We start from the raw sequence: 11,996 nt of genomic DNA, 5'->3' as shown, positions 1-11,996 counted from the left end.
ACTCTACGCGAAAAATTTCATTAATATATGGTTTTAGTACCATGTATGTCTAGTCTAACACAATGCTCATCTTTAAAGCTTTTTATCAAGTAAGAAATATTATAATCCTTGTTAATTGAATAAATCTTAACTCTTCACTTGTTACATTTAAATAAGAATTTTTTTTATTTTTTGTTTTTTATCTTTAATAACAAATTATTTCTTAAAGCGCACTGCACTCTTTACTTTTTCAGGAGCACATTAATATTTGCCCTAACATAATATCAATATATAAATAACATTTGCTTCAATCCCCTTAACTCATGCCTTCTTTGATCTAATAATTCATGCTTTCTTTGACCTAAAAATAACTCATAACTCATGCTTTATACATCAAAGCATCTTTACCTGAATGAAAGACATTTAAGATGGCTAAGATCACGCAAGTAATATGATTGGTCGAAAATGATGCCAAAGACCATATTTGGACATCTTAAGAAGAGTGGGTTTCAGTCCATGCAAGTTAAGAAATTTTATCATACGTTTATTCATACTAAACTAACTCATGTCGTTGGACCCGAATCCGCTTAACTAGGCAGTTATGAGTCATTTGCAAACACGCCCATTTGTAGTAGCAAACTAAGCCTACTGGCGAGTCGTAACTCATTTTGACAGCTCTAACCAAAGTGCATATGCATACCACCATACCAGAATAACGGTAACTATAGAAAGGGAAAAAAATTGAATACCACAAATTGTTTTGGACAACACAATAAAATCTACTATAAATCAGACAAAATATCCATAACAAAGTTAGCAATAATGATACACCACAGTAATATGTAACCCAAAATATCCACATTTGTTAGATTTGTTTAAAGAAAATTGTGCTTCATCTTGGCCTATGTGAATCAACTCACCTCTTGCCACCGCCACCGCCACGAGGTCCAGCTCCACTTCTAGGACCAGGAAATCGAGAGAACTGAAGCCGAAGGTGACTAGACTCGGGATTGAGTTCATCTACTTTGTACCCTGCATCATAAAACCAAACGGTTAGTAAATGCTAAAAATAACCTCTTATGCACACTTTAGAGAATCATTCAACATCGATTCCGCTCAATGATTTGTTCATAACAAAATTAGAATACCAACCGATTGTTATACCGTATAAAATTAAGATAACCGAAGAGAGTAAGGAGGAGAATAAGACAAATTCCTTTCACTACTTTATTTCAGGGGATCAATGTATATATAATATATAACCAAAATTTAGTCATATATTACTAGATGAGGAAACACAATCCTAAAATCGAAGAGAGCAGAAGTTCAGAAATGTCCAAATTAAGTACCTCAAGGCTTTTTGTCTTTTACTATGATTCATAATTATAACGAAATAGTCAAATTTAGAGTATCTACCAAACAGGTTAATGTATCCTCTAATTTGATGAGCTTCATCTAAGTTATCACATACTTAAATGATTCAGTTAGATGATTTACATGAACAAATACAGAACTTTAGTAAATGCTACCTTGCAAGGCACTCATTGCAGTTGCTGCACAAGCTGGATTTGCAAAATCCACAAAACAAAGAATAAGAGGATCTCCACCACGCTGCAATGATCATAAAAGAAGTCACAGTGAATTTCAACTGATCATCCACACACTCAAAATTGGAGAAGCTAATAATGTAAGCTAATAATGTTACTAACGGTACACTTACATGTTTGGATTCTTTGCTCACAAGCCTCACTTCTCTATATCCAACAAAAGGACGAAAAATGTCTAAGATAACATCAAGGAATGTGAAAAACAGAATTAAAACCAAAGAAAAGCTCACAAAACAAAAGTAAATAACAGAATTGAATCCTAAAGCAGTGCATCTGCAGAAAAAGGATACGAGCCACTTCCCTTCTTTTGCTATCAGAAGGGAGACCTTCAACATATAAAGTACTTGAAGCATCCGGAGGTAGAGGAACCGTTTCTGGCCCTGGCCTAGAAACTGCATCTCCTGGTAGCTGACCACCATAACCAACCCCCCGCCCATTTGGAGCAAGATCAGGACCGCCAACTCCGTGACGCCCGATTAGAGAAGGATCACTTAATGATTGACCTGGCAATCCACCAACCCCCCTTGACAATCCGAGACCACCAATTGTACTTGCTTCGCCGGAAGTGAACGATGAAAGTTGCTTCAAAACCATATAAAATGTTACTACAACAAGCAAGAGGCAACTAGAGAACCCAAAAACAAAAATATACTACAAAAAAACTTGATAAAATATTACCCCACTCTGAAGGTAGCGGTCATATGCAGACCCAATTGTTTTTGTGTCCTTTATCATTCCATGACCAGTTCGGTCATTGTCACGAGCAATATAATTATGCAACTCATTACCTGATGTCAGACCAGAAGTTGGTATATCTGCAAGGTGAAAATAAAAGTGAAAACCTAATAAGGGAGCAGAAACACAGAGTTGACAAAATACAAACACAGTAAAACTAGTTTAGCTTATAACTCTGCCCATGTTAAATTACAAACACAAACTCCACATATAAGTTGAAAACAACATTTAGTGGAACAATCTCTATTCAACCAGGTCCATATAATGCATGGTCCATATCATGCATCTGCTTCCAATAAACCCCTTGTAGACATTTTAACTTCCAAATAAACATTACCCATCCCCTCTATTTCCTTTCAAGTGAAACATCCACTAAAGACAAAACAGAGAAATGGGGAAAAGGTCAGTAGGAATAAAAAACAAAGCAATGCCACCTGGTACAAATTTTTGCTATATGAAAATACAGCAAATAACACTTATAGGAAGATCAGATTGATGGAGGAAAGAAGATGGAAATAAAAAGTAGTCATTCGAATAATTGCATAATCATGATTAACATGCGTCTTAAAGTTATTCCTCTCAATATTTCTTTTGATCAAGTTAGTCCTTCAATGTATATTTTAGACATCGATTTGGTACCTAGCATTCTATTTATTTTATAACATGAAGGACCAATTTAATGTAAAATATCTTTGAAGAACCAAATCAATACTACCGGTATATTTCAAAGACCAATCTGAGCATCTAGTTATTAGCATATTAGACCTACCTATCATCATAATATGTAAAAACAAAATAAATAAATAAACAAATAGGGTACACCCTATTTGAATCCCTAAAAGATACATGAGTCACCCCATTAGGCCTGGAAATGCCACTCCAATTGTCCAACTATTTTCGAATCCAAGGGACTAATACAATTACAATGATCTCCGAAGACTAATCTGATAGTGCATGTAAGCTATGGTGAGGAACTAAGTATTATCAACTACATTATCCACAAGGTTGCACTCTATAGGGTACAAACCCTATACGAAGCATAAAACACGAAACGCCATGCTTACCTCTAAATTAACAAAATTTCCAAAGAACAGAAAGCGATCACCTTCTCACACTAACTTAGTTAGCATCACACCACACATCTAAGAAGCCGCCCCCAAACGAAAGAAAAACCTAATAAAATTACTCGAAACAGATCCCAGAGAAGCCAGAAACTAGTAAAATTGCATGAAAAGGCCCAATCCAAATTGGTAAAACATAAAACGAAAGAAATATTTAAAATTTGAGAGGAGAAATGAATGGATTGAAGAGGGAATTACCATAGTCGGAACGAGGTCGCTTGAGCATGCCGGCGTGAGGGAGCATGGCCTGCTGCTGGCGGTTCCAGAAGCCGTCGGTCATGGCGAGGGATTGAGAAGGAAAAGGGGAACGAGGAAACCTTAATTTGGAGAATGAATTTTGGAAGAGAAACCCTAATCGAGCGTAGGGTGCTGATGATGCAGCTGAACAAGCTCCGTGCTATTTTCTCACTCCCTTCTGGAGCTACCCCCGTCTACGCCAGCTTCAGAGCAATATTATAATAATAATAATAATAATCATAATTTAATTCTTATGATCTTATCCTTTTTTCTGGTTTTTTTTTTTTGGATCTTATCTTATCATGATTATTTGAATGAGAATCAAACATTTTTCAATAAAAAAATCAAATGTTTTTAAATTTTATTTTCATAAAATGTTAATCTAAACAGTTTGATTTTATTAGTGAATAATATTATATGTTTTTTTTTTACAAAATTATTATTGTAAGATTTTGGCCTATTGGAGCAGTTTTTAACTTTTTATTAATATGATAATAAATGTATAAATGTATAGATATATAAATGTAAATATGAAGAATAATAAATATAAGAAAAAAATTGACAATTATAAAAGACAAACCTTATTGTATATTGCGATAAATTATTTTCATAGCAAATTGAAATATTCTATTCTTGAATTAACCTTTTTCATGTAGAAGTGCAATAATATTGGACAATTGATTTACAAGACTCGGCCTTTTGTTTTTTGGTTCGAATTGGGTTCCTATAGACTGTATTGTTTGAAACAACACTGGCATTTTGAACTAGAGTATCAATAAAGTTGAGATTTAGCATTTGGGCTTTTCATTGTTATTGGTCCATCTTATCTTGAGTTAGAATCCACAGAAGGAGAAACAGTCTCTTTGCAGAAGAAGACACAACAAAAGTTCATGATAAACTGCTTGAATCAAAGGCCCAAAAAAAATTGCTTGAATCTAATTGAAAAAGTTATCAAAAACAAGGAGCTTGCCTTCAAAACCATCAAGAACATTTTGATTAGAATCTGAAAATATCTTGAAGGTGTGTCAATTTCTGAAGTAGACAAAAATAAAATTCTAGTCATCTTTAAGAGCAAAATAAAAGGGTTACAACTATTAAAAGGAACGCCTTGGAATGTAAGAGAACATATACTAAACTTGCAAATGTAGATGCAAGGAGATTCCATATTTGAGATTAGACATGATTTTTTGAAATCTGAGTCCAGATACATGAACATTCCCAAGAGTTCATTAATGTGGAATCAACAAAGGAGATAGGAAATAAAATAGTTGTTGTAGAGGTTGTTAACTTGATCAATAGAACTCTTGGTACACTTCTACAGAATCTCAATCCTTATCAAGTTCTATATCAGAAGTTACCTGATTTAGTAGCATTGAAAGTGTTTGGCTGCCTTGCATATGCAAAGACTTTGAAAGCAGATAGAACTAAACATGACCTAAGAGCTCAAAAATGTACTTACTTAGGACATAAGAAAGGGACAAAAGGTTTTGTTTTGGTTGACTTGAAATCTAGAAGAATTTTTAACTCACGAAATGTTGCATTTTATGAAAATTTTGTTCCTTACTCTTCTTTGCATAAAAATGTAGACATGCAATATTCAAAGGCTTCAAATAAGCAAACTGCTGCGACCAAATAAGGATACATGGTTGTTAACCTAGATTCCTTCACTTATTCTTGCTATCATGATTCACCAATTACATCATCCTCACAACATCTTTCCATACCTTAATCACTTGCTTCATCAAGCATTGCATCCGCATTAAGTAATCATTTTGACAGCATGCCACCCTTGCATACTACATTTTTTTTTAATTATATAAAGTTTCAAAATATTTTTTATTTTAATAATTAATAATATGAATTATTTTTAAATTCATTTCAAAAATTCTTATTCTAGATAAAAAAAAAAATACTTGTTAAGAATAAAGATAGACATGTTAATACATGATAGTATCTAAGTGTGTCCAAATGTATTCGAATTTTTTTTATTAAAACACAATTAAACACATAAAACACACGTGTCAGACAAATATCGATAAATGTTATATCTAAAATATGTCTGATACGCAGTCACGCTGCCCATGCCTCATAGCCAAAATATCATTGTCTTTTTTGTTTTTGGTATTATAAGGATTTAGGATTATCATTGTGATTTGTCTCATTTCTTTCCTTTTGATCAGGAGACACGGCTTTGTGTTTTTTTTTTTTTGTCAGTGAATTAGACAATTTCCAATCTTAAGTACAGAACACACTCACACACTCTTCGTATTTTTACTATTTTTTTTCCTCAATTACAATCTCTAAGATTTAAACCCTAAATCTTTAAAGTGGAAAGGAGAAATATGCCATGTGAATTAAAATTCATCCACTGGTTTTGTGTTTTTTTTTTGGCTGGAATTTTGTGTTTGTTTAACATGAACTTTCTCTAACTGCTTAAGGTAGGTTAGATGGGTTACACTAACGGGCTAACTTTTAGGACCGGTAATGCAATAGACAATAGGCAAAGGCCCACTACCCTTAATTAATTGTACCACCTCATCAGTATTCATATTCAATATAGATTAGAGACCTTATGCACCGGTATAGGGTTGGGGGTTCGGTTTTCTGTGGTCTGGCCTTTCTGTTAGCCTGGACCCTGACCAAAAAAAAATATTAGAGACCTTATTAAATCCTTTTGGATCATTAGCCATAGGTACTGTTTTCCACCTCTCACAAGCAATCCAACCCAGAACACTAGAAAAAGACAAAGCAAAAAGTTTTACATGTAATTTCTTCTAAAATTTTGTTAATACATTCGAAAAAAGAAGGAATTCTTGAGTTAAAACTTTTAACTGAAGTCAAAAGTTTCCATTTGAAAAATTTTAACGAGCAAATATCTTGTGTTAATAATTTTAAGTTTTTAAAAAATGGAATCAATTATTAGATTGCAAAATATAAATTAAAAAAAAAAGCTTCAAGTTTTCGGCACATGTCTAAAATGAAATAAACCATTTCTTAGAACAATAAATAAGGTATAAGTAGGACCAGCTAACCTAGTTGCCATATAGGATTTGGGTTTTGATTTTTTGATTCTTTGTTAATTCACTTTACGGGGGTGTGATAAATAATGATTATTTTAAATAATATGAACAATTACTAATTAAATAAAAATATATTACATCTTAATTTAATGTTATTAATTAAAATTAAGATCAATTTATTCTTTTAATCCTATTAATTTATATTGTTTACACATTATTCTAAAATATTATTGGTTATTTATACTATTCCTTCCCTTAAATGTATCGTCTTGTCTGTACCGTGTGAGGATCTCTATCAAAGTATAAATAAGTAAACAAATATTTAAAAAAAAGTAAAAAAATAATTCACTTTAAGTTTAAGGGACCAGCTAATTAAAGTAATTAACCACCACGCATTGTAGCGAAGGATGTGGGGCTTCTTGTTCTATCTTTTATTTTAATTATTTAATGTATATTTTATATCTGAATGTTTAGAAATAATTTGGATTTTTTTCAAAATCAGAAATATATAAAAAAATCAACTATATCTAAATAAAATATAATTTAAAAAATAATTAAAATATTATATCAATTAAATTATTATTTAATTTTTAAAACTAAATATAGAATAAATATTTTGATGACATTATTTATTATCTAAAAAATTTAAATTTCGATTCTTATGTCATTCCTTTAAAAGATTATATTTTATATTAATTTTTTTAATATTAAAAATCTCAGTAAAGTTATTTAGATGCTAATACACAAAATGATCATTTTTAATAAATTTTAAAAAATAATTTATTANTTTTATTTAAATTTAAATTAATATATTTTTTATTAATATTTATGTTTTAAAGTTCAATAAATTGATTTATTTTCTCCTCTTATAATTTTGCTGATATTATCTGTATAAAATTGTACAAAAACAACTTTTTTTTTCTATTTCGCAGACATTAATTATAAGGTGTTTGCTACAGTACGATGATAAATTCATATGTACCGATACATTTAAAATATAGACAAATAACAATACGATATGTGAAATTTATTTTCCATGTCAGCATTTAATTTTTTTCTTTTTTAAATATATAGTATATCACTACTTTTACTAAAACACTCTTTTAATTAAATAAAAATAAAAAACATTTATTTATTTAATTTTATAAAAAGACTTAAACATCTTTCCTTTATTTGATTAGACAAAAATATCCTTTTAAATTAATCAAATTTTAGAATTCAATTAATCTTAATTTTATAATTTCAAATAATTAAAACAACAAAACAAAAACATATTAAAAAAACAAAAAACTAAAATTGTTCTTCATCTGCTTCAAAACTCTATGTTCACGCCTCTAAAAGTTTTAGGTTTCTTCATCTTCTCTCCTCTTTCTATCCTCTCTTTGTCTCTCTCTGCTCCTCGATCTCTCTCATCTGTCTCTGCATCGCACGCAAGACGCCATTGTTTTGCTGGGATACCCTATCCAATTACCCAATCCAGCAACCTTAGCTCCACACAACGGCTAAACGCGAACTCATCCCTCCCATCACCCTCGAGCTTCTCCTTCCTCTCTCCGTCATCGATCTCACTCCCTCACCTCCGTCCATCTCTCTATCAAATGGGATTCTTTAGGTTTTTTGAGTTGCGAAATCAATTAGTCATCATGCACGGTTCAGGTGCACAATGGTAAGTGGTGGTGGCCGTATTAGGCCTCAAGAGGATTCACTTAATAACCCCATTGATATGGTAGTTGGTACCCTTGGAAGGATTCTTCAACATATTGAGGAGGGCAACCTGGTGTATGGCGACATCAAATACTTGGTGAGTAATCCACAATCGACTAATTCTAATATGCAATAATTTGCTACAATAATGAATTGGTACAATAATTAATATATTTGTTTTGCAGGTCTTGGATGAGGCAGATACAATGTTTGATCGTGGCTTTGGTCCTGATATACGCAAATTTCTGGCCCCATTGAAACATCGTGCATCAAAGTCTGATGGCCTAGGTTTTCTGATCGTCTTGGTAACCGCAACAATGACAAAGGTATGCTGATCTGTGCCACAATCTGCTAAGTAAATTTAAGGGAATAAAATTCTCACGAAGTGGTAGTGTTTTATTTCTTTCTTTTATAATTGCATCACTATAATCTCTTCAATCTTCCTTCTATCATGTGAAGATATAATATTTCCTATTACAATAATATAACTATATAATCCAACACATGCTTGTGTTCAATTGTAATTTCTGGCTTTTCAGAATATACTACAAATGTACAATAAATAAAGTGCATTTATATGAATCTGGAAACAAAATATCATGTAATGATCTTTGTAAGGGGGACAGTATAGTGGTTATGTTTTAGAATGTTGCTCACTCACCTTCCATTTGTTTACCCTTGGTTGAAATCGTTCTATAGCTAGAAGTTAAGAGTAAGTCATCAATCTGACTTTTTTTAAGCCTTGCAGGCTGTGCAAAAGCTAATTGATGAGGAGTTTCAGGGTATTGTAAATCTGCGAACATCAACATTGCATAAAAAGATTTTTTCTGCTCGTCACGATTTTATTAAACTTTCAGGTTCTGAGAACAAGCTGGAAGCATTACTTCAGGTATCCTGCATTTTTCCACCAGTCTCATCATGCCAAACACATTGATATTTATGGTTTATTTTGGGAATCACTGTAGCTGAAGTGGCACAAATTGACTTTCTATTCATGTTAGGTAGTGGAATAATCGTCGTTTGTTGCTGGTGTTAGTTAGGAGTTAGGAGTTAGTAGATATTGGCATATTGGTGCTATGCTAGCAATAAAAATACAACCTCTCTCTCTCCCTTTCATTTTTTAGCAAGTAAATATCACTACATTTCAATCTTTGTTTTCCGATCATGTGATGGCAGGTACTTGTGCCAAGCCGAGCAAAAGGCAACAAGGTGATGGTTTTTTTGCAATACTTTGGACTCTAGCCGTGCGGTGGATCACTACCTTGTTGAAAATATGATTCCTACTGTCAACTACTATGGGGAAGTACCAGCAGAGCAAAGGTGAAGTACAAAAAACACCCCCCCCAAAAAAAACCACCCCCACACACAAAAATTATTTTAAGCTACCTGGAAATAGGCATATTGTCAACTGTTGAAACTGTAGGGATTGGTTGGAAAATAGATTGTTGAGAGGGAATAATATTAAATATATTGTATTAATGAGAATTCGAATAGTTGTGTTGATAAAATAGTCTTCATATCTTGGCAACAGTGAGATCTCCCATTTCCTGCTCTTCCATATTCCCATTTACTTATTTGCATCATCAATTTTTTTTTTTTTTGCTTACAGGGTTGAAAACCTCAATAAATTTAAGAATGACATTGATGATCGTCCAACATTAGTTTGCACAGACTTGGCCGCTAGGGGTCTGGACTTGGATGTAGACCATGTTGTTATGTTTGACTTCCCCTTGAACTCTGTGAGTATCATAGCCATGGTTCTATAATTTGGGTCTGAGTACCTTGCACTATTCTTTACTTCTTTCCTTGATATTACTTAGTTTCTCACCTTTACTTTCCCTTTCAATTTTTAGATCGATTACCTTCATCGGACTGTAGAACTGCTCGTATGGGTGCAAAAGGTAAAATCTTATCATACACTTCTCTGTACAGCCAAATTCTTATATTTTATTTTGTTAGAACAATAGCCCTAAACACTTAAGCACATGCCCTTTAAAATGATTGAAGAATAAATACTCTTTTTTTATTGCAGGGAAAGTAACCAGTTTGGTTACAAAGAAGTTGGTTACAAAGAAGGACTTGATCTTGGCCACTAGAATAGAGGAGGCAATGAGGAAGAATGAGAGTTTGGAGTCTATCACGAAAGAAGGAGTACGAAGGGATATCGCCAGGATCCAAGTTAATGGACAGAGTGGGAAGGACAGAAAATTAGTTAAAGTTTCTAAAGTTAAGAACAATCCTAGTGGACGTGCTAGTTTAGGGAATAAAGGATCGGATTTGAAATCCGGAAAAGGATCATCATCAGGAAAATCTATGAAGAAAGGGATTAAGGTTTCAAATTCTGTAAAATCCTCCAGTGCAAATAGCTCGAGAAAAGCTTCTTCAAGGTATAAGAAAACAAGTAAAAGGACCAGTGCCACCAAATCGACAAATTCTAAACTCAGTACTATAACTAGTTGAACTTCATTCTAGCATTCCACGGCCTATGAATATGTCATTGCTGCTAAAGCTGAAGGAAGACCTTAAGTGACTCTGTATTCATTATATGTATGAAGTAGAAGCTTGGTGGTATTGATTTCTACACTAGTCTTACGAAAATAATTGACTTAGTATACTATTATCTAAGTTATATGTTGTTTTATACTATTACTAATATGTATTTTCTTTTCCTTTTTGGGTGATATATAACGCTCTATGTGAGAAAATGTTTAATTAAAATTTTGAGTTTTATCTACCCAAAATAAATTCCTTTTCTTTATGAAGAATCTTATGTAACATTGTTTAGATGCTTATCTATTTACCTACTTTCTTTTGCGTTTACAGCTTGACTTTAACCAGCATCTAACTTGTATGTTTTTTTTGTCTCTTATTTAGCCCAATCAACATTGGGGTAAAGCCATAAAGGATATATACTACCCCACTACATCACATGGTGAATTATTCACCCCATAATAGCTAGTGGTTCAAATAAATCGTTCCATGGATAATTTAAATGGAACAGTAAATGTGCTATTTGTTTCACCAAATATTTTCCCCCATTTTATTGGAAAACATTCGTAACTAGAAAATTTTGTAATCAGAACTTGCTTATTCTGTATGTAAGAGATCTCAACTAACATAATTATACAACTTTCCTTTACAAGATTAACAACTCTAATACATATACAATTTTTTATCAAGTTGTGTCAGCCATGGATGGTATTTTCAAAATATACTTGGAATATCTTTCTTCTGATTTGAGCTGTTGGATTCTTTGCCTTAGTCTACGCCGATGGTCATGAATTTTCCAAAGGCCATGTCCCAATATAACCGTTGAGTATATGCCATGTGTGATAATGGGAGCTAGAATGTTATTTGTCTGTCACATAACCATTGCCAATTAGTTTATCCTTGAAAATCTTACACAAAACAGAAAAATATTTTCAAAAGATTATATAAAATGTAAAGCTAAGAAGATTACTTGAATCCATTCAAAACCCAAGTAGAGGGCAAGAAGTCCTTCAAGAAGAGGGGAATATATCTTTTTCATTTGGCGCTTCTCATACCATGCTGCAAACCGAAAGCAGACAGTGCAATCAAACTCATGAAACAGA

General features: G+C 32.6%; 1 protein-coding gene and 1 pseudogene across 1 annotated transcript; one reads left to right on the top strand and one right to left on the bottom strand.

Moving 5' to 3' along the window:
- Positions 1-702: 702 nt before the first annotated feature.
- LOC107491067 (RNA-binding protein 1) lies at positions 703-3,885 on the bottom strand. The gene is made up of 6 exons (XM_016111835.3): positions 3,641-3,885; positions 2,265-2,401; positions 1,877-2,168; positions 1,700-1,761; positions 1,509-1,590; positions 703-1,011 (listed from the first exon to the last, which is right to left on the bottom strand). The coding sequence occupies exons 1-6, from the start codon at positions 3,720-3,722 to the stop codon at positions 896-898; spliced, it is 771 nt and encodes a 256-aa protein (XP_015967321.1). The 5' UTR covers positions 3,723-3,885; the 3' UTR covers positions 703-895.
- LOC107490825 (DEAD-box ATP-dependent RNA helicase 39-like) lies at positions 3,773-11,118 on the top strand (annotated as a pseudogene).
- Positions 11,119-11,996: the final 878 nt, after the last annotated feature.

The sequence above is a fragment of the Arachis duranensis genome, chromosome 5 (assembly GCF_000817695.3).
Source record: "Arachis duranensis cultivar V14167 chromosome 5, aradu.V14167.gnm2.J7QH, whole genome shotgun sequence".
NCBI lineage: Eukaryota > Viridiplantae > Streptophyta > Magnoliopsida > Fabales > Fabaceae > Arachis > Arachis duranensis.
This window is presented reverse-complemented; position numbering and strand designations above follow the sequence as displayed.

What these genes read in the sequence shown, in the direction of transcription:
- LOC107491067 (XM_016111835.3), bottom strand. Translation starts at nt 3,722, where the DNA reads ATGACCGACGGCTTCTGGAACCGCCAGCAGCAGGCCATGCTCCCTCAC. An exon ending in GCGACCTCGTTCCGACTATG is followed by an intron (nt 2,402 to 3,640) that starts GTAATTCCCTCT and finishes TTCACCTTGCAG; the next exon opens with ATATACCAACTTCTGGTCTG. An exon ending in TGAGCAAAGAATCCAAACAT is followed by an intron (nt 1,591 to 1,699) that starts GTAAGTGTACCG and finishes TGATCATTGCAG; the next exon opens with CGTGGTGGAGATCCTCTTAT.